The sequence below is a fragment of the Macaca nemestrina genome, chromosome 15 (assembly GCF_043159975.1).
Source record: "Macaca nemestrina isolate mMacNem1 chromosome 15, mMacNem.hap1, whole genome shotgun sequence".
NCBI lineage: Eukaryota > Metazoa > Chordata > Mammalia > Primates > Cercopithecidae > Macaca > Macaca nemestrina.
In genome coordinates this window covers 84,951,646-84,974,180 of record NC_092139.1, presented here as the reverse complement: position 1 = coordinate 84,974,180, position 22,535 = coordinate 84,951,646, and the positions used below count along the sequence as shown (strand labels likewise).

General features: G+C 54.2%; 1 protein-coding gene across 17 annotated transcripts in view; it reads left to right on the top strand.

Moving 5' to 3' along the window:
• The window catches only part of LOC105480748 (microtubule associated monooxygenase, calponin and LIM domain containing 3), a 232,628-nt gene that overhangs the window by 195,094 nt on the left and 14,999 nt on the right, over positions 1 to 22,535 (top strand). For 12 of the 17 annotated variants that reach the window (XM_011739905.3, XM_071079991.1, XM_011739913.3 and 9 more), the window contains 8 exons: positions 2,007 to 2,120; positions 2,895 to 3,035; positions 3,556 to 3,638; positions 5,787 to 7,605; positions 8,100 to 8,194; positions 13,136 to 13,186; positions 14,860 to 14,970; positions 16,534 to 16,627. In XM_011739905.3, coding sequence (XP_011738207.2) covers positions 2,007 to 2,120; positions 2,895 to 3,035; positions 3,556 to 3,638; positions 5,787 to 7,605; positions 8,100 to 8,194; positions 13,136 to 13,186; positions 14,860 to 14,970; positions 16,534 to 16,627 — 2,508 coding nt within the window. Of the gene's footprint in view, positions 1 to 2,006; positions 2,121 to 2,894; positions 3,036 to 3,555; positions 3,639 to 5,786; positions 7,606 to 8,099; positions 8,195 to 13,135; positions 13,187 to 14,859; positions 14,971 to 16,533; positions 16,628 to 21,551; positions 21,603 to 22,535 lie in introns of all 17 variants that reach the window. The other 5 variants (XM_011739919.2, XM_011739911.3, XM_011739914.3 and 2 more) reach the window with 2 other exon arrangements.

Genomic DNA, 22,535 nt, shown 5'->3' with positions numbered 1-22,535 from the left:
CCTTTGTGGGTCTCCTTCGTGCTGGCCTCCAGTTCTCTCACCAGCAAGAGTGTAGGGTTGCCATCTGGATCCCTGGGCACCTAGATTCACCCCAACAAATCTGTCAGGCGTAGTGGCCGTCTCCATGGCGCGGGCCGGATTCTGTTCTAAACGGGGCTTTTGTTCCTCCTTTTCAGAACTGGTGTAGTGCAGCCATGAATTCTTTTGTCTTTGCCTCAGAAGTCCCACTCCCTGGTATTTGAGGAACTGTCTTCCTTGAGTGGCCAAAAGCAGTGTTCTCACACCGAGGTTGTAACCCATAGAAATACTTGAGGCATCTCCCCCTGCTTCCCAGCAGGTGCCGTTGCTATAGGATAGCATTTGGCACGGCCAGCTCCGTGGGCCGCTCTGGCATCTCAGGGAGGCGCATGGCCCTAACTGTCAGCTAGTCTGGGAACCCACCCATCTCTCCCTGTGACGTGGCCTGTCTGTTCCCTTCCAAACCTGTTTCATGCAGTTCTTCAAACACTAGATTTGAACCGTCCTCTTACAAACTGTGCATAAAAGATAAACATAAGCTTAAGGAATTATTAAAGAAACAAAAACTCATATAACTGCCACCCTGGTCAAGGAGTAAAACGTTACCAGCGTCTTCTAAGTGCCTGGCCTGTGGAGAGAAGATGTTGCTTCCGAGGCTGTGCCCTCCCATTTCCACACAGCTTTTTAAGAAATCCACCTAACCGGGCGCCGTCGGTTCCCTGCTCCCCAGCCTGGGGCTTTGATCTGTGCAGACTCTTGTGTATGGACATCAGAGCATAACTCCTTTCTCCTGAAATTAAAACCCTTAGGGGTAATTTGGGAGTGGCTGGGCTTGAACCCTAGGAGAGCCTGCAGACCCCCCCGGTCAGTGGTCCTGTGGGTGGTGCGGGTCTCAGTGTCCTCAGAGCATAGCGTGCCGCCCTCTTCCTGCCAGTGCAAGTTCTGAGTGTGGGAGGTGGGGACAGGGTGTGTGCGTGCTTAGGGGCTGGCTCCTGGGGAGGGGAAATTGTCGAGGGCTTTGCCTCATTTTGCAGCCCTGAAGGGCCACTTGGAGTCCAGAGGATGAACTTTACATACCCTCAGCTCCCAGTGCTCTCCCTAAGTATTAGTATTTCTATAAATTATCGCAAGGGAAGCTCGTCTGGTGCCCCTGCACGCGGCACTATGGACAACCCCCTCGGCTGACTGGACCTCAGCCTTCTCGCTGAAGAAACAGTCCCTCTAATTCTATTGCAGGCTGAGTGTTTCTTATCCAAAATGTTTGAGACCAGAAGTGTTTTGGATTTCGAATTTCTTTCGGATGTTGGAATCTCTGCGTATACATAATGAGAGATCTTGGGGATGGCACCCAAGTCTAAACACGAAATGTATTTATGTGTCATATATACTTTGTACACGTAGCCTACAGATAATTTTATACAATATTTTTAATACTTTTGTGCATGAAAAAAAGTTTTGGCTGTGTCACCACGTGAGGTCTGCTGTGGAATTTTCCTCTTGGCCTCTTGTCAGCACTCAGAAAATTTCAGATTTTGGAGCATTTTGGATCTTGGATTTTTGGATTCGGGATGCTCAGCCTGCGTTATGAGGGCTGAATGGCTCCTGGTGTGTGAGGCGGTCAGCACACGGCCAGGCTTTGGTAGATGCTGTTGGGCCTCGGCCCAGAGAAGCAGCGTTTCCCCTTCCAGCCTCCTCCAACTGAGGTTCCTACAGCAACGTTTGGGGAAAGAGGAACAGTGCCCCCACCTTCAGCCGCTCTTCTCTTCCCACTTGGCCCCTAGCACTGAGAAATGCCAACCTCCTGTGTTTGGGGGCCCTGGGCCCCCCAGCACCCATGCTGCGTGTGGAGAGCCCCCTGGGCCTGGCAGCATCTCCCTTCTGGGGCCTGCATGGCACTGCCCTGAGAAAGGCAGTACCTCTCACCCCCATGAAGATGCAGCCTGTCTGTTCTCCTTTTCTTCCTTCTTTTGAACCTTTCTGCTTTGCAGCTCCGTTGGATGAGAATGACCTAGAGGAAGATGTGGACTCGGAACCAGCTGAGATAGAAGGGGAGGCAGCAGAGGATGGGGACCCAGGGGACACTGGTGCTGAGCTGGATGATGGTAGGGGTCCACCCTCCCTGCCCCTGTGGTGGGAGCTCAGGGAAGATGAAGGCAATATGCTTTCCAGCAAAATCAAGCTCAGTGAGGGCGCCATTGGGCCTCCTGGTTCCTTCTTGGCTCCGCCATGACTGGAATGCATCTCATTCCACCCGACCACCACCTACCCACGAGCCCCAGGCAACTTGGCCTGCACTCGTCCGGCTGCGGCTGAGTGCCTGAGCCAACCTGCGGCTTTACACAAGGCCTTTAATCTAGCTGACTGGCTCCCAAAGCTAGATACCCGGAGTTGTGCTCTGCATCGCAGTCTGGTTGTGAGGGCCTGACGGGGTCAGGGGCGAGACTGGGAGGAATGAGAAGAGCCCAAGCTTGTGAGGGGGTGCAGGCCTCAGCTGTGGAGTTGGTGTGGCAGTCAGGGCTGCTGAGAGGAGGAGGTGCCTAGAAGGGGGCCTGTGAGGCCAGGCCTACCCTCCACAGGCACACCCTGTCTTTCTCTGTCGTAGTCCATCATGTGTGACTGTTGCTGTATTTAGAAAGAAACAGCCCCACAGGCTTTGATGCGGCCCCGCTTTGCCAAGGCAGGAGGGTGCTCTTGGCCAGACCCCTCAGGAGCCGGGGTGGTCTGGTAGCCAGGTCTGTCCCTGTGTAAGAAGGGCCTCCTGGTCTGCACCTGAGCAGTTGTGTTGCAAATGAGCAAGTGGCGGGGCTGCTCTCAGGCGGAAAAGGAGTCGGCCTCACTTAGGGTGTGCACCTGCTTCTGCCCCTTCCCTCTGCCAGATCAGCACTGGTCTGACAGCCCGTCGGATGCTGACAGAGAGCTGCATTTGCGGCACGCAGCTGAGGGGGCAGCAGAGCCGGAGCTGAGGGTATCAGAAGATGAGGAGAAGCTGCCCGCCTCACCGAAGCACCAAGAGAGAGGTGAGCCTGTCATTGATGGGAGAGACAACTTCAAGAATTCCCGCAAGAGCCGTGTGCACAGGAGAGTGGCTCAGGGGCCAGGTGCTTCAGAGCAGAGCCACGGTGCACGCCAGCCTCCGAGGTGCAGGGAGCTCCTTGCCTTTTCCTCCTCTGTCCACCCTCCTTGTGCCACAGGCTGCTGCAGATGCTTTGGCCAATGGCCCTTTCCTTGTGTACTTTGGGTCTGGGAGAAGGTAGAAGGTTTGTCCTGAAGCTCTGCGTGCAGAGCCTGCACGTGGAGGAAGCCCACACTCTGACCTGGTGTTGACAGGAGCACCTGCAGAAAGTGCCGGGCAGCCCCGGGAAGACGCTTCCAGGACCCTGGCCTCTGAGAGAACCTGTGCTTTCCAGAAGAACGAGGAGCAGACTCAGCGACCTGCCCTCCACCCTCCTCTCCGCCCTCTGGGGCTGGCTGATAGGGGTGCCCTCCTAGCACATGGCGGGGCTTCCTCTTGTAAGGCCCTGTGTTCATTCTTTTCAGGTCCCTCCCAAGCCACCAGCCCAATCCAGTCTGCCCAGGAATCAGCTCTTCTGTTCACTCCAGTCCACAGCCCCTCAACAGAGGTAAGGGTTTCGGGCTCGCTGTGGGGTACAGAGAACTAATGGGACCCCAAGGACACATATTAACCTCTGTTTCGGGACCCATGGTGTGGGTCCCACCAAACTGGGGCTAACATAGCCTGCTGGCCTCCTCATTCTGAGGAAGACTGAAAACTCTCGTCCTCCTTGTAGTAAGTGGAGCTGTTGATGACAGGCGGGCCTTGGAGTTCCAGCTCAGTACTCTTGGGGATGAGGCTGTCTGGGTGGCATGGGTGGCACCTACTAACTCTGCCCCACTCTGATCCCAAACCTGAGTCGTCTACCCCATGTCACTGTGTTAGGTACACATACCACATACCACATGTTTAATTTAAACATAAATTTATTAAAAATAAATAATTTATTGTACATAACAAATGTATAATAGATATATTAAAATTATGTTTAAATATGTTATAAATTTATTTTTATAATAAATTTATTAAAAATAATTATAATTTGTTTTATGATAAATGGTATAATAAAATATTTGATATTTTATTCAAAATAAATTTATGTTCAAATTAAAGCAATAATATTGATGGGATGATTGGTTTGATATGACAAATGCATTTTTAACATTATGTTAAAATAAATGTATAACCATTGAAATTTACAACATCCAGCCAGGCGCAATGGCTCACACCTGTAATCCCAGCACTCTGGGAGGCCGAGGCGGGCGGACCACGAGGTCAAGAGATCAAGCCCATCCTGGCCAACATGGTGAAACCCCGTCTCTAATAAAAATACAAAAAATTAGCCAGGCGTGGTGACAGGCACCTGTAGTCCCAGCTTCTCGGGAGGCTGAGGCAGGAGAATGATGTGAACCTGGGAGGCGGAGCTTGCAGTGAGCCGAGATTGCGCCACTGCACTCCAGCCTGGGCAACAGAGCGAGACTCCGTCTCAAAAAAAAAAAAAAAAACGACATCCATGCAGACAGCCTGTGGTGTGTGAACCACATGGAAATGCTGCAAAGCCAACTGTGACAGCAGGTCCTGTGGAACATGGTTTGAGAAATACCGTCTGCAGGCCAGATCAGGGAGAAAGCTGGAATACAAAGCCTACATCTGCTTGAAATAGTCTTTGGGATTCTAGGAAGCATGGAACTATTCGGTGATTGATTGATTGATTTTTTTTTTTTTTTTTTTGAGACAGGATCTCACTCTTGCCCAGGCTGGCATGGGCAACAGTGCAGTGGCATGATCATGGCTCACTGCAGCCTCCAACTCCTGGGCTCAAGCAATCCTCCTGCCTCGGCCTCCCAAAGTGCTGGGATTACAGGCATGAGCCGCTGCGCCTAGCCTGTTCACTGATTTGATTTTTTTTTTTTTTGAGATGGAGTCTCGCTCTGTCTCCCAGGCTGGAGTGCAGTGGCGCGATCTCGGCTCACTGCAAGCTTTGCCTCCCGGGTTCACGCCATTCTCCTGCCTCAGCCTCCTGAGTAGCTGGGACTACAGGTACCTGCCACCACACCCAGCTAATTTTTTGTGTTTTTAGTGGAGACAGAGTTTCACCGCGTTGGCCAGGATGGTCTCAATCTCCTGACCTCGTGATCTGCCCACCTCCGCCTCCCAAAGTGCTGGGATTACAGGCGTGAGCCACCGCGCTCAGCCATCTGTGAAATGGGGAGGCTTTGTTTGAGACTCTTGGATGGGGTGATTTAAGGACTGGTGTAGGAATCTCTGCACATCTTTGGGCTTCCTGGGGAGGACAATTTGATCATAATGCACCGTGATAAGTAGCTATTGTAAGTTTTCTTACGGTCCTGGCCCCTCTGTATGTATGTCAGGGATCTTGGCGCTCTGGGGCCTCCTGGAGGGTGAGAACTGCATTCATCCGTGTTCTTTTGGCCAGTGTTCCTATGAGTGAACAAAGAATATAGGATGTATTTGAGATGAACCAAACCCTGAAAACCCGGTTTGTCTAAACTAAGCAGAGTGGTTCTAAACACTGAACAACGGGGGCAGAAAGTGAAAAGTGTTCTCCTGGAGCTGTTCTAATAACAGCTGGAAGGACGGGGAAAGTCCTGCAGCAGGCACAGGTGCAGGCGCTTTGAGCAAGAAAGCTCCGCGAGGATGCTGCTGGCTGTGAAAGCCCCCACTTCTCAGTGGCTTCTGTCTTCCTTCCCTGCAGGGGCCCCGACTCCCACCTGTCCCTGCCGCCACCCGGGAGACATTACCTGAGGAGCGCCTTTTCCCTGAGCCTTTGCTCCCCAAAGAGAAGCCCAAAGCTGATGCCCCCTCAGATCCGAAAGCTGTGCACTCTCCCATCCGATCGCAGCCAGTAGCCTTGCCAGAAGCCAGGACTCCGGCCTCACCAGGGAGCCCGCAGCCCCGGCCGCCGGTGGCAGCCTCCACGCCCCCACCCAGCCCACTCCCCATCTGCTCCCAGCCCCAGCCTTCCACCGAGGCCGCTGTCCCCTCCCCTACCCAGTCCCCCATACGCTTCCAGCCTGTCCCAGCCAAAACATCCACCCCACTGGCCCCTCTCCCTGTCCAAAGCCAAAGTGACACCAAGGACAGGCTGGGCAGCCCCCTTGCTGTGGACGAGGCCCTCAGAAGGAGTGACCTGGTGGAGGAGTTCTGGATGAAGAGCGCGGAGATCCGCCGCAGCCTTGGGCTCACCCCTGTGGACCGCAGCAAGGGGCCTGAGCCCAGCTTCCCCACGCCTGCCTTCAGGCCAGTGTCCCTCAAATCCTATTCCGTTGAAAAGTCCTCCCAGGATGAGGGACTCCACCTTCTCAAGCCTCTGTCTGTCCCCAAAAGGCTGGGCCTGCCAAAGCCAGAGGGCGAGCCTTTGTCCCTGCCAACCCCCCGGTCCCCGTCGGACAGAGAGCTGCGGAGCGCCCAGGAGGAGCGCAGGGAGCTGTCCAGCAGCTCTGGCCTGGGCCTGCACGGGAGCTCCTCCAACATGAAGACACTGGGCAGCCAGAGCTTCAACACCTCGGACTCCGCCATGCTCACGCCACCCTCCAGCCCGCCCCCGCCCCCGCCGCCGGGTGAGGAGCCCGCCACCTTGCGGAGGAAGCTCAGGGAGGCCGAGCCCCGCGCCTCGGTGGTCCCGCCGCCCTTGCCCGTCACATGGATGCGGCCCCCCCGGGAGCCTGCTCAGTCCCCCAGAGAGGAGGTGCGGAAGTCTTTTGTGGAGAGCGTGGAGGAGATCCCCTTCGCTGACGACGTGGAAGACACCTACGACGACAAGACTGAGGACTCAAGCCTGCAGGAGAAGTTCTTCACGCCCCCGTCCTGCTGGCCGCGCTCGGGGAAGCCTCCCCACCCGCCCCTGGGCAAGGAGAATGGGAGGCTGCCTGCTCGGGAGGGGGCGCTGCAGCCACAGAAGAGGGGGCTGCCCTTGGTCTCCGCGGAAGCCAAGGAGTTGGCCGAGGAGCGCATGCGAGCCCGAGAGAAGTCCGTGAAGAGCCAGGCGCTGCGGGACGCCATGGCCAGGCAACTGAGCAGGATGCAGCAGATGGAGCTGGCCACGGGCGCCCCCAGGCCCCGCAAGGCATCCTCAGCACCCTCCCAGGGCAAGGAGCGCCGGCCCGACTCCCCCACACGTCCCACTCTCAGGGGCTCCGAGGAGCCCACCCTGAAGCATGAAGCCATCAGCGAGGAGGTCCTCTCCGCGCCCTCGGACTCGGGGGGCCCAGATGGCTCTTTCACTTCATCCGAGGGCTCCAGTGGGAAGAGCAAGAAGAGGTCATCACTCTTCTCCCCCCGCAGAAACAAGAAGGAGAAGAAGTCCAAAGGCGAGGGCCGGGCCCCAGAGAAGCCCAGCCCCAACCTCCTGGAGGAAGCTGCCACCAAACCCAAGTCCCTGTGGAAGTCGGTCTTCTCTGGGTACAAGAAGGACAAGAAGAAGAAGGCCGACGACAAGTCCTGCCCCAGCACCCCCTCCAGCGGGGCCACGGTGGACTCTGGCAAGCACAGGGTGCTTCCCGTCGTAAGGGCAGGTGCGTCAGCGGCCGGGCCCACTTGCAGGCAGAGCGGGAGGGGCTCGGGTCATTGGGGCTCTCAGGATCCATGCTCCCACTGCCCCCCCAGGGGTTCTCAGGAGCCGTGCTGACCTAGAGAAGGGACTGAACCATGGGTTTACAGGGCATAGCCCGCTGTGTAACAGAGTTCTCAAAGCCAGCTTGAAACTGTATCAGGAAGACTGTGGAGGTTTGTGCCCTTCCTAAAGTCAGATGACCCCAGAGGGGCCCACTCCTGCACAGGGCAGAGGGCAGTACTGCCAGGAGGGGCTGGGCAGGCCCGGGTGCCACCTGCTTGGGGTCAGCTGTACCCTGCCCAGGCAAACGTATCCCCCAGGATGGGGGAAGGATCCCTTAAACTAAAATGAATGCAGCCCCCTACCCAGCCTCCGCTGCATGTGGGAACGTAGAATCAGGAGAGCGCTGCGCCTGCTGTCTGGCACCATCCTCACGTGACCTCCCTCTCTCCACAGAGCTGCAGCTCCGGCGCCAGCTAAGCTTCTCCGAGGACTCAGACCTCTCCAGTGATGATGTCCTTGAGAGGTCCTCGCAGAAGTCACGGCGAGAGGTGGGTAGTCAGGCAGGGGGGCTTCACGGGGCCTGGGCCCCTCTGCTCACTGCTGGGCTTTGGTGGGGTAGAGAGGAAGAGCAGAGCTGAAGCCAGGGATGGACAGCTAGTGGCGCACAGCCTGCTGACCGTTGACCCCTACACAGTGAGGCGGTCACACTGGGCTTTCTACATAGGAGCTGGGGCTGTTGGCATCCACAGCAAGGGTTCCTGTTTTCTTGTGAAGAAGTAAAGACTGGAGCCATTCCTGCGTCACACTCCTCTTCGCTGGAGGAGGCAGCCTGGCATTGTCTATTTCTTCCTTGTCTATTCTTCCCCAGGGCCTAGAGAACACTGCCCAGTCCAGGGCTGCTGGCAGGAGCTGGGACCTCAGGCACTGAGCATTGTGCCTGGTCCTGCCCACTTGGTGGGTTTGATAGTTAGGGAGGGTTTGTCGTCTTAAAGGACTGGTCCAAGAACTGACCTGCAGGGCTGCTAGGTCTGACTCCGTCCCTCGCTTTCCAGAGCCCAGGACTTTGGGTGGATCCAGTGAAGGTGGAGGGGAGAGGAATCAGAGCACACTCTAACAGGCACCTGTCAGCATACAGGGTGGGCGGAGCCCTGGGGCCTGTGCTCCTCCTCCTGGCTGGGGGCAGCCTGGCTGTCTCCTGCTTCCTGCCTCCCTTTTGCGTGAAAAGCTTCCCCAGAATGTAGCATGCCTTCGTTGCAAGGCTTCTGGGGCTTGGACTTGAGTCTGCCCTCTCCTGCTGCCCAGTAACCCAGTCAGGCTACGTGGTGCGCCTGAGCCCGTCACATGCCCATTCAGTGAAGGTGGCTCCTGCAGCCTGAACCAGTTCCTCTTTAAATAACTCAGCAAACTGGACGCTTTATTTCTCATCCCCTCCTTCGTCTCCCTTGGCCTTGCCAGCTCTTTGGCCACTCTCCTAGAAGATTCTAGAGAGCCAGACCTCTCCTCCTGCTCCACCTTCTGCAGAGCCAGGCTTCTTTGTGCCCCAGCCAGGCCAGCTACTGAGTTAGGGTTGGGATCTGCGCCTTCTCAGGGACTGGGAGAGTGTGTCTTCTTCAAGGCTACCTGTCGAGCTTTCCCAGGTGGTCGCACTGGGGCTGAGCTGTAATTCCCCTGGGTTTCTGTGTGGGTCCCTAAACACATCCCAACACTGGTGACGGGTGCTGCCTTCGGGGGCAGCAAAGAATGGAGAATGTGGTCCCAGGCTCACTGCCGCAGTAGTGACAGTGTGGACATTCAACCTATTGGGTCAGGTTGGCCACCCACCTCCACATCCCTCACATTGTTGTGGTGGGCAGTGTGCCCACTGCTTCTCCATCCGTGAAGCTGCCTGGGCTGGCTGTGCCAAGGCTAGTACTTGGTGAGCCTCCCCAGGGCCCAGCAGGTGTGAGGAGCAAGGGAGGAACAGGAACAGGACCCCAGGAACAAGCCATGGACACCAGTCATGGAACCCTAGAGCCAGAGGGTGGCCTCTAAGGCCTCATGCTCCAGGGGCACCCACAGAGGCAAAGTCATTTGCTAGAGGTCACATAGGGAATACTAAAGTCAAAGTAAAGCCTGGGGGACAGACAGGCTAGTGGATGGCCGACCTAGAGGACGGCCAACCTAGGGGACAGCTGAGGACCAAGGAGACAGTCGAGCTAGGGGATGGATGACCTAGAGGACAGTCAAGTTAGGGGATGGATGACCTAGGGGACCGTTGAGCTAGGGGATGGATGACCGAGGGGACAGTCAAGCTAGGGGATGGATGACCTAGGGGACCGTTGAGCTAGGGGATGGATGACCTAGGGGACAGTTGAGCTAGGGCATGGATGACCTAGAGGATGGCCAACCTAGAGGATGGATGAGAACCAAGGAGACAGTCAAGCTAGGGGATGGATGACCTAGGGGACAGTCAAGCTAGGGGATGGATGACCTAGGGGACTGTCGAGCTAGGGGATGGATGACCTAGAGGGCGGCCAACCTGGGGGATGGCTGAGGACCGAGGAGATGGTCGAGCTAGGGGATGGATGACCTAGAGGACGGGCAACCTGGGGGATGGCTGAGGACCAAGGAGGTGGTCGAGCTAGGGGATGGATGACCTAGAGGACAGTCGAGCTAGGGGATGGATGACCTAGAGGACAGCCAACCTAGGGGACTGCTGAGGACCGAGGAGACAGTCGAGCTAGGGCTTGGATGACCTAGGGGACAGTCAAGTTAGGGGATGGATGACCTAGGGGCTGTCGAGTTAGGGGATGGATGACCTAGGGGACAGTCGAGCTAGGGGTTGGATGACCTAGGGGACAGTTGAGCTAGGGGATGGATGACCTAGAGGATGGCCAACCTAGGGTACGGCTGAGGACCGAAGAGATGTTCTTGCTAGGGGATGGATGACCTAGGGGGCAGTCAAGCTAGGGGATGCATGACCTAGGGGACCGTCAAGCTAGGGGATGGATGACCTAGGGGACCATCGAGCTAGGGGATGGATGACCTAGGGGACCATCGAGCTAGAGGATGGATGACCTAGGGGACCATCGAGCTAGGGGATGGATGACCTAGGGGACCATCGAGCTAGGGGATGGATGACCTAGGGGACCATCGAGCTAGAGGATGGATGACCTAGGGGACCATTGAGCTAGGGGATGGATGACCTAGGGGACCGTCAAGCTAGGGGATGGATGACCTAGGGGACAGTCGAGCTAGAGGATGGATGACCTAGGGGACCATTGAGCTAGGGGATGGATGACTTAGGGGACAGTCAAGCTAGGGAATGAATGACCTAGGGGACAGTTGAGCTAGGGGATGGATGACCTAGGGGATGGCCAACCTAGGAGACAGATGACATGGGAGAAGGCCAAGCCACAGGCAGCTGACCTGACTCCCACATGGTGTGGAGTCAGCCTGAGTGAGAGCTGGGTGCTGTGCCTTTTCAAGACATGGATGCTAAAGTGGAAAGCAAACTGAACAAAAACAGCCATAAAGGACATTTTGGAAACAATTAAATTTAATAGAGGACTGGATGGTAGTATAAATGTGTAATATCATCAGATTGTTAAGTTCCTTGCAAGTGATAAAGGCACTGTTAATGTACTTTTATGTAGGAAAGTTATATAGGAAAACGTCTGAGTTCTTAGGAAGTACATCTAAAATGTTTACGGACGAACGATCATGATATCTACCAATGATTCATTACAAAAGGTCATATAAAAGATGACAGATGAAGCATGTGGCAAAATGGTAACCTCTGGCAGATACAGCTGAGAGGCTTGTGGGTGTTCATTGTCTTCCTCTTTCAACTTTCTTGTGGGTTTAAATTTTTCCAAATGAGTGTGGGGAGCAGGGGCTCTAAAGCGAGGATGGGGTTTGACCTGCCTCGGAAGGAGGAAGCCGCATCTGCCAGGCCGGGATCCCAGGGCCACTCCAACGGCACAGGCGCCTCCTCCTGTCTCACAGCGTCTGTGAAACAAGAGCCTGGGTTTTGTTTTGTTAGAAATTTTTAAACCGGTCAAAATAACTTATATTTTTATTTAAAATGTTTATTATAGAAAATTTAGGATAATTCAGACTTTTAAAAAATCACCTGTAGCCCAACCTACAAGAGAGAACTTGTGTTTACCTCTTTTCTTTGCTTCCATTTGACTTTAAATACAAGCAACGCAGCTGCCTCTTGAGCCCGGCAGCCCACCAGAGTGTGGCCTGGGCACCCTGCCACACCGCATCCAGTTTCACAGCAGAACTCCAGCGCCTGTGGCTGGCCACCACAGGCACACAAGGACGGGTGGTGACTTCGCCCCTCCCAACCCGGAAAATGGGTGGATTGTGGGAAGGCAGCCACTGCCTCCCATTACTGTTGACATCAGCCACAGGCAAAGCTGTTAGTGCTGTTCCTTAGGGTGCGGTGTGTAGTTCCTGTGGGCTTTTTGCAAGCCGCTTTGGGAAGTCATCTGTCTCTCTTTTTTTCTGAACCAGCTTGTTCTCATAACAACATTCTTTTGCTCTGATTTGTGAGAGAGGTGGGTCCACCTGAGGCAGGCGGGACACAGGTGCTCAAAGTCAAAGGAGGCAAATTTATTCTTGGGACGCACAGCTCCGCACAAGGCCGCCCCATAGATGGGATGGACGGAGCAGCAGGGAGCATGGCCGGGGTTGCAGCAGGCCTGGAGCTCTCAGGACTTCCCTGTCTTGTGTGCCACCACACACCCTGGTTTCCTTAGTGCCTTTCAGCCGTTTAATATGGCTGGTGAGACCAGAAGAGCAGATGGGACTCACCTTGGCCCTCAGAGCGGCTCTGCGCAAGGTGTAATAGAACGAGAAGAGGCTCCTGCTGCTGCCTGACGTGCTTTGGGTGAAGAGCAGCTACTGATGCTAGTTCACTTCCCTTTACTGGGCACAGTCAAGAAATGGCAGCTGGGTGGCACACAGGAACACTGCCAGCGGAGAGCCTATCGGGGAGATGGTCGGCTTCCTTCCCAGTTTTGCTACGTCTGTCTGTCTCTGAGAGCAGGACCCCCTTTCCTCCCTCCCCTCCATTCCGCTTCCCCGGAGCATTCAGCAGGGAAAAGTGGACTGAATTTCCACAAGCACATGGTCACTCGAGGAGAAAAGCATCTAGAATCACATATTTTAACGGCTTTGACTTTACACAAGGGACATTGGGATGAGGCGAGTTTTGGGGGAGGTGAGGAAGAAGCTGTTTCTTCCCAATAAAAGAGTGAACCCCGGCTGTTTTCAAAACCGGGTCCACTCAGATGCCGCCACTAAGACCTTCACACCCAGATTCCTACTTAGGCAGTCCTGTGTGACTTTGTGAAAAATAATCACGTGTTTTAAGTCTTGTGTGTTTGTTTTAAACTTCTAACTTATTTTGCTCCATTTCTGTGTTCTTAATTTTTAATTTGTTAATCATTATTATTATTACTATTCTGTTTTGTTTTCTGATGCCATCCCCTTAAAAGTCGATTTATGTACCACACGCCTTGGCATTCAGGAGATCACATGCATCAAAGGTAGTGTCTCATTCCCGTCAGCTGGTCACTGTTGCATGCATGTCTGTGATTAACCACCTGTCGCCGGCCCCGGCCCTCCAGCCACATCCTCACTAACTCTGTTTGTGCGTGCATGGGGCAGTGGCACACACTGGCAGCAGTACTTCCGTTAGGCGCGTCATGAGCGGGAAGGAGGATGAGACACCTGCTCCTCACCGGCTGGAGTGCATGTGGTCATTTTGCTCCAGGTTCCTCGGGTCGGGACCGAGCTGCTCCTATGTGGCTGGGCACCCCAGAGAGGGGCAGTTCAGCAGCCCTCAGCTCTGATCAGCAAGGTGCAGTGCTGAAACGCCACTCATGACCCTTCGGGACTGCCTGTTCGGGGGACCCTCTGTCGTTTGAGCTCTTCGAGTGAAGATTATGAGTATAGACCCCAAGTCACATTTGTCATCTTTGAAGTCTATAAAAGTTTTCTTGTTGGCCAGGTGTGGTGGCTCACACCTGTAATGCCAGCAATTTGGGAGAATCACTTAAGCCCAGGAGTTTAAGACCAGCTTGGGCAATATAACAAGATCCTGTCTCTACAAAAAAAAATTTTAAACCCATCTGGGCGAGGTGGCACACGCCTACAGTCCTGACTACTTGGGAGGCTGAGGCAGGAGGATCACTGGAGTCCAAGAGTTTGAAGCTGCAGTGAGCTATGATTGCGTCAGTGCACCCCAGCCTGGGTGACCATGAGACCCTCTCTCAAAAAAATCTTTTATATAGTCTCCTTGTTTCATTTTCTTAGAGGCAATAAAGAGAGTCTTATGAATAAAGGCAAATCCCTAACCTTTGCCCCTCTGGTTGCCCACGGTTTGTTCAAAGCATTTGATGCTCCCTTGAGCCCTTGGCACCCACGTAGGCAGGGGGCTGTGGCCATCCAGTCCATGGACTTGCACTGGATTGACCCATTACCTCCTCTGTTCTTGATGGCACTGGGTGCAACAGCCCTGGCCAGGCCACAACCTCTCTTCTTCCCAGTGGCCAACGGCTGCCTCTGCAGACCCCAGAGTCGGTCCAGGTGCACCTCCACAATTCTTTCTTCAGACTGTACTTGACTTAAAAGAGAAGCATCCCTGTTCTCTCTACTTGAGTGTCATTTCTTGGAAGACTCTCATGGATACTGCTCTTCTGAAGGAAGTGGCCCTTGATACCAAACAAGAAAATAAAAGGATCCTGATTTCTCTCTTTCCTTCCCTTGTAAGCCTCCTAGAAGCAGGAGGCTTGGTGAAACAGCCTACCAATGTTTTTACTCCCACAAAGTTTTAAAGACCAGACATCTTTATTGGGGAAGCAGGTGATCTCAGTGATAAAGCAGTGTGTGTCCCTTTATTGTTTTAACTGCCTAACAGTCGGTCCCCACTCAGCCTCCTGTCCCTGTACAGAGGTGGGCAAGTGTCTCACTCTGTGGATCTTAGGTGTGCCCGTGGCACTGAGGGCTGCTGCAGGCTGGGGACTCTGCAGACCTCATGCCCTCTGCCTGTCAGCACCCCCGTCCTGCTAGCACTCTACAGAGGACAGCTTGTCCTGTCTGCCTGGGCACCAACTCCAACATGGGGGACAGACCTCTCCAGGCCCCCGCTGGCCTGCCGCCCACCCCTGTCCTAGGCCTCCGTGCACCTGACTGAGGAAATTTCTCTTGTTCTCTCCAGCCAAGAACCTACACAGAGGAGGAACTGAATGCCAAGCTGACCCGGCGCGTGCAAAAGGCAGCTCGGAGACAGGCCAAGCAGGAGGAGCTTAAGCGGCTGCATCGAGCCCAGGTAAAACCATGGAGGATGGGACCAGGGCACATGCGCAGGAGGGTTGGGCAGCATCTTCCTCTCCACCCAGCTGCTCCCTGCCGCACAAGCCAGTGCAGAGCAGAGCAGAGGCAGACAGGCCTCCCTGCCATCCAGATCACCTTTGGCTGGTGCAGCCACAGAGGCCCTGCCTTGGTGGAGCTGTCAGTCAAAAGGGAAGAGCGGGCCGGGTGCGGTGGCTCAACGCCTGTAATCCCAGCACTTTGGGGGGCTGGGGCAGGCAGATCACTTGAGGTCAGGAGTTCGAGACCAGCCTGGCCAACATGGCAAAACCCCGTCTCTACTAAAAAAACAAAAATTGGCTGGGCGCGGTGGCTCACGCCTATAATCCCAGCACGTTGGGAGGCCAAGGCGGGTGGATCATGAGGTCAGGAGATCGAGACCATCCTGGCAAACACGGTGAAACCCCATCTCTACTAAAAATACAAAAAATTAGCCAGGCATGGTGACGAGCCCCTGTAGTCCCAGCTACTTGGGAGGCTGAGGCAGGAGAAAGGCATGAACCTGGGAGGCAGAGCTTGCAGTGAGCCAAGATCGTGCCATTGCACTCCAGCCTGGGCGACAGAGCGAGACTCCATCTCAAAAAAAAAAAAAAAAGGAAGAGCCCTGCATTGAGTTTCCCAAATCCTTCGTTGTGGAACAATCATTGTAAATCACCTTGTTCAATTGTGAGGACTGTCACCAGGATCCCTTTGTGGCCCCTCAGCCTCTGATAGGCCCGTAATTTTTGTGGGAAGAGGTCAGAGCTCTCCTCCCGTTCTCCAGCTTGTGTTCAAGCTGCACAGACCCTGAATATAGACCATTGTAGATTTCTCTTTTTTTTTTTTGTTTTGAGGCGGAGTCTCACTCCATGGCCAGGCTAGAGTGCAGTGGTGCTGAGCTCACTGCAACCTCCGCCTCCCTGGTTCAAGCAGTTCTCCTGCCTCAGCCTCCCGAGTAGCTGAGACTACAGGCGCCCGCCACCACGTCCAGCTAATTTTTGTATTTTTAGTAGAGACGGGTTTCACCATGTTGGCCAGGATGGTCTCAATCTCTTGACCTCGTGATCCACCCGCCTCAGCCTCCCAAAGTGTTGGGATTACAGGCATGAGCCACCGCACCCAGCCTTCTCTTTTAAATTTTTCTCGTAAAGATGGGATTTCCACTGCACTCTTCAGGAACCCCTCCAGCACTCTAGCATTCTTGCCATGAGAACAGTCTGAGGTTCTGGTACTCAGGCCCCTCCTGCTACAGTTTACATCCACTTCATGTCTCTGCAACACTCCTGGGAGGGTGGTCACGACTACTTGAGCCATGTCCATACGCTTTGGTGCTGACTAGCAAGGCCCGGAGCCTAGCGTCTGCACAAGCTGGGTGGTTCTGGTGCAGGTGGTCTCCACACCACACCCTGAGCGCACCGCCCACAGATTACAGCCCTTTCCAGAGCGGCAACTCATTTGTTTCCCCTCATGTGGGTGTGGAGTTGTGTGTCCTCCTGAAGCCAGGCTGGAGAGCCGGGTGCTCAGGCTGTGCTGTCTGCCGTAGATCATCCAGCGGCAGCTGCAGCAGGTGGAGGAGAGGCAGCGGCGGCTGGAGGAAAGGGGCGTGGCTGTGGAGAAGGCGCTCCGGGGCGAAGCAGGTACTGCCGGGCTCCCTCCTAAGCTCTGCTCCTGTAGGAAACCCTCCCTCCCGCCGTGGTAGGCTAGTTCTACTTCACCTCACCTGGAATTCAGCTGCTTTTCCAGCAGGATTTTCTGGGGCCCTTCATCACTGAGATCTGGGGCTTCCTGTTAAGCAAAAGAAAATACCCATCTGAGACAGCCCCAGGCCCATCCTGCTCCGCAGCCCCTCTGGGCTGCCGTTTCCCATTTCCCGCAGAGCGAAACTCAGTCCCCAGCATGTTGATGGCGAGCGCTGGCTCTTCCCACTCCTTCCCACCCCTCCATTTACTCTAGGAGGGAATAACTGAGAGTGAGAGAGATTGAATCGCAAGGAACCATCACAGAACTGCACTGAGCAGGTCCCCAGCCTGCACCTCACAGGCTCCCTCCTATCGTTAGTTCCCTGGGACCCTCCTGCCCACAGAGCCCTAGGCACCGGTGGTGGGGGAGCATGTGGCCACCCTCGGCACACGCAGATTTCCAGAGGGCACCCGGGCCCTGTGTCTGCTGAAGGCCGGCCACTCAGGGTAGGGCTGGAGAGGCTCAGGACATGTGACTAGCCGACGTGGAGCAGACTCCGGGGAGTGACTGGCAGGGCCCTGTGCTTGTGACTGCCAGGGAAGCACTGGAGAGTGTGTTGCGCTCATTCCTGCCCTTCCACTCAGGGAACCCGCGGGGCTGCACTCAGCATAGTTGCGCACAGAGAATGCAAGGGAGTATCTGAGGCGTCTCTGGCCCAACGGCCCAGGAAGTCCTGTTGGTTCGGGACCTTGAAGCTGTAGGGCCAGCCCGGGGAGTGCAGTGGCCACTCTGCCTTCTCAAGCATCCACAAATCTTCGTCTAGTCTCTGGATGGGGAAACTGCCATCTCTTTATAGCCTGCAGGTTCAGCGTTCAAATCGTGAGCTGGGGATGAAGAAAAGGAGTGTCCTCTGACTTCCTCACTCTAGTGTGGCAGAGGGGAGCAGGGTGCCTCTGCGGACAGGCAGGCTGTCTGTGAAACGGAAGAACTGGGAGGAGGCGGCCAGGAGCAGGGCCAGCTGCTGCCATCTGATCTTGCTCAAAGACTGACCCATGGGTTCCTGGGAAGTGCCTGGTGTCAAGATGAATTCCTATGACCTGTAGGACTGAAGTTTGTGCGGTGGGGAGTGAGGGAGTCGAGAATGGAAGTAGGTCTCCTTTGCCGGGCCCTTTAAGGCCTGGAAATTGCAGCTTATCAGTCTCCTCAGTGATGACCTTCAGGCAAAGAGAGGGGATGGGGAGAAAGGTGAGGATGCGGATGTTTTTGGTTTGGGCTCACCTGATGCTGTTAATGCATGAAGCCTGGGCTACCAAAGGAAATGCAAAAGCTTGAAGCACTTAGCGTCCGATAGGCCAAGACGACTGGGCTGTGTTACTGTGAGACAAGCACAGCAAGGCGATTTGGGTTCACCTGAGAGGGTCCGAGGTTTCCCGGCGAACCTGCGGTACCCCTCCCCCCTGCCCTCCTCAGTTAAGCCTGAGCCCAGATGGAGTTGGCCCCAGCCCACCTGTGCCCGACTGCGTCCGGGCCTGCGGGGCCCTGCCCTCGTGCTGTTTCTCTTCTTGCAGAAGATATCAGGAGAGAGCCTAGGCCCGTCTTCATTCCTTCTTGCCCTTCTCCGCAAATTACTTCTACCAGGATGGATAGATCTCAACACACAGGCAGAATAACTCAGCAGTGTGTGCACCCACAGTTCGTGGTTTAAGCCCTTCAGGAAGAAGACAGCACTCTGCCCTCCTTACTCACAAGGTGGAGGTGGTGGTGCCATCGAGGTTGGTGGTTTCCGTAAAGCACTTGAGTGCCCGTGGCCTCCGAGAAGTCTGAGTGTAAAACCATGCTTCAGTGCCTCCGTCACAGGCCCTGTTATTCAAGCTTCTGCCAAAGGGCCGGAAAATAACATGCTGTTGAAGATTGGCGTAGGATTTTGCCAGAATTCTTTCTTCTAGTTGTTAGATACATCTCCTCAAACATATACAACCCGAATGCCATCTAAGTCAGTGGTTTTCAAGCTTGTTTTTTTAGCAGCAGAACCCTTTTTACAAGATTATAAGTTCAAGTTTAAAGTCAAAAAGAAGCACTCTAAAATGCTGATAATTAACATAGATTTGAAAATACAGGTTATAGCAGAGAGTTGTGGACATGACTGAGTCCCAGCATCCAGCCAGTACACACAAGAACTGTAGTTGCTTTAAGTGAAAACAGGGCTTTTGTGTTTGTTGGGTTTTTGGATTTTTTAACAGCTTACTTAGAAATCTCAGGATATTCGCAGTTTAAATGATGTAGATACTAGACGTTTAAAATGAGGCAAGAGCTTTTTTTTTCACAGTTGGATCGTAGCATATCTAACAGCAGTTCCTATTCCTCATGACAAACAAGAGGCTCCCAAACAGTAAACAAAAACCCAGCTACGCTGGAATACCACAGCAAAACGTGTTACCCACCTAAATGAAGGGACTCGCTGACAGGCGTGCATGCTGTCACTGAGCTGTAGCTCTCCTGGACAGACCCTGAACGATGGCAGGTGAGCACGATGCTGCAGGCCAGAATTTAAATAATGAATTAAATGTCCTCTTCACTAACACATTCCCAAGGAGTTCAGTCACTGACACACAGAGAGAGGCGGAAACTTGATCCTGAGGGTACCACAAACTCAAGCTCACCTGGCAGCACAGATTATTGGGTTGATGGTCTCCAGTGGGTGAAAAGTTGGCATATAAAACATTTGGGCCGGGCAGTGGCTCACGCCTGTAATCCCAGCACTTTGGGAGGCCGAGGCGGGCGGATCACCAGAGGCCGGGAGTTTGAGACCAGCCTGACCAGCATGGAGAAACCCCATCTCTACTAAAACTACAAAAAAATTAACTGGGCGTGGTAGGATTACATGCCTGTAATCCCAGCTACTCGGGAGGCTGAGGCAGGGGAATTGCTTGAACACGGGAGGCAGAGGTTGCGGTGAGCTGAGATCGCGCCATTGTATTCCAACCTGGGCAACAAGAGCGAAACTCTGTCTCAAAAACAAAAATATTTGAAGGTAGTGTGTCTTATTTTAATAAGGTCTCTTAAAAGAGCTACAAGTGTTTGTGCATCAGGTATTTGGGAGACCCCTTGGAATGCCTTTGGAAGAATCTTTAGGGTTCCACAGAAGCTTGAAAACCACTGTCCTAGTCCAAACTCCTTCCTTTATCTTCAGCAAATATCTCTATCCAAAGATGTTTCTGTTCTGTTTTTCAAGATGGGCCTTAGTAGGTCTGTTGGGATATTTCCTTGTGATGCATTTGAGAAAGTCTCAGGAATTTTCGGGAATTATGGTTCCTACCATAAGAGTATAAGAATTTACAAATATATCATGTTCCTTCTCTTACGTGAATTGAATACATCCCTTCCAAGGCTGGTCTCACGTCACAGTTCCCCGTGGCCCTGCTCCTCCTTGGCCAGTGCCGTCTGGGAAGCCCAAGTGTGCGTGCTACTGCTGCGCTCTCTCCTGCTTCTGCGTCCCATTCCTCTCCTTAGTCTCTTGGCACCTGGCTGAGCCCTGAAAAAGGCAGTGGCAGCTGGGCATGATAATAATCTGGAGTCTTCTCATCATGGCAGTCCACCCTTCCCTGGGGACTGTAGTAAACTGGCTGGAACCTGCTACCATCTCACTCGGTGGTCTCCAGCTTCCATCGCCGTCTGAGGGCGTCAGACTTTGTTAGCCAAGCTGCCTTTCCAGAGAAGGGCTCTGGCGTGGACCTGCCATCCCGTTCTCCGTTTGTCTAAGGTATGACAACGTATGGCCAGGCCACAAGGCTTAGCTTCAGCGCCTTTGATCCTAGGGCCAGGCCATGACTTAGGTAATTTCCAGTCCTGGGGCACCTGGGAAAGCTTTTTGTTACAAAACCATCGGCTCAGCCTTGAGCATGCGTTGAAAAGCTGGGGCAGGACCGCATTCTACTACTGTCTGCTGTGTCACTCTCAAGGGGAGGCCCTCAGGTGGGACTGGAGACTGTGAGGATCTGCATTCAGAATGTGGGGTTTGGAGAAAAGGCAACACCATGGCGGCCAAGAGCTGTGCTCTGTGTGTGTTTATGATTCTGGGGAGATGAGGACCGCCCGCTCAAGCCCAGCCTCTTGGCAGCGCCCAGTCTGCATCTCAGGCATGGAAATTACATAGCGCTCTTGACCAGACAGCTGCGAAACTACCAGGCTAGGAGTGCCCTGGGCCGGCAGACCTCCAGGAGCCTTGGGGCAAGTGCCTGGGGGAAGAACTCTGCATCAATCTCTGCTCGTTTCCTGTTTTTAAGAAGGCCAACTGAATTTGGAGGCCTAAGCCTCGAAACAGGATCCCCTTCCTCTCAAACCCATTCAGCAAAAGTGGGTGTGCAAGGCGTTTGATAGAGTCAGCAGTGGGGTCGTGGGAATTCCTGGGAGAGCACCGACTGTGTGAAACCTAAGGATTGCAGAGCTTCTGTAGGACGTTTGCCTCCTGCCTGCAGCTTCCTGAGGCTGGGGCTTCCAGTATCACAACTGACAAGCAGGCAGCCCCGCACTATTAACCCTTAGTTAGAGAAGGTTGAGTCCCAGGGGCGGGAGTTCCCAGCAAAGCCAAAGCCTCTGTCCTGGATGTTCCCTGGCATGCGTGGGATGTGTTGATAGTGACTGTTGACTCCCCGCGGTGGGTTTGACTTACTGCCCTCCTCCCACAGCCACGCAGTATGCAGATACGGCATGTGTGGACATGCAGTGTGTGATGCGCTTAGGCACGCATGCTTTCCAGCCGTTCCTCTGCTGCCTCGCTGTGTCTGCGTTTCCTACACTCCGTATCATTGATTGCTTCGGGTGTGGGGGGACAGGAGGGTTACCTGATGGAATAACTCTCTCTTCACCGATTCCTTGTTGTAGACTATTGGGGAGAGTCTTATTACAGTGACCTCATCGACTTGCATCTGGGTGGTATGTATGGCAGCATCCGCGCTGACACTAACCCCGCTGACACCCTTTCTCCACCCGCGCTTCCCAGCCCCTGCTCACAAAAACAAGGAGAAATCAACCCAGTAACCAAATGGCAAAAGCACAGACCCTTTTCCAGCTCAAAACAGCAGCGTGCTGATCTCCCCGCTGCCCACATGTGCTCTAGAGGAAGATCTGAGCTTGCTTTTGCTGCCTGGGGTCGTTTTCATTTTTTATGATAAAACTTTGCCCACCCCACTCCGAGGCCAGCCTTGCGTCTGCATCCTGGTCCCCTGAATACACACACTCCAACACAGCTTTTGCCCTGAATCTCATCCCTCATTGCTTGTAGGAGTCATATCTGCTAGGGAGCTCACTGCCTGCCACCCTTACGCAGAGAAGAAAACACGCCAAGATCTCAGCCTGACCATTTCCACTGGGGTGTGCTCTCATTTCTCCCCGAAGAGCCGAGTGCCAGGGAAAGGCTTCTCTTTGTGATTTCTGCCCAGATTCACCAGACTCAAAGCCAGGTTGACAGGTGCCCATAACAACATCCCTCCCTCCTTGCTCTGTCCTGGGGCTCGCTTTGTACTTCTTTTCAGTGAAGACAGGAAAAGCTCAAGGCCATGGTTCTCACAGTGTGGTCCCTGGACCAGCAGCAGCATCACCTAGGGGCTTGTTAGAAAGGGACAGTCCTGCCCCAGACCTGCAGAATCAGAAACTCTGGGGTGAGGCCTGGTTATGTGCTGTCACAGACCTTCCAGTGGGTTCTGATGCCCTCTAGAGCAGGAGAACCACTAGCTTAGAGGTTGCAGTATGTTTGGCATCTTGCCATTTGTACTAGTTCAGAGGAATGACTGATCCCTGTGTCTCATTTCTAAGCTTTGGGCAGCTTTTCCCTGGGCAGCTGCCATTGTGTCGAGGGGAATGCTGGGG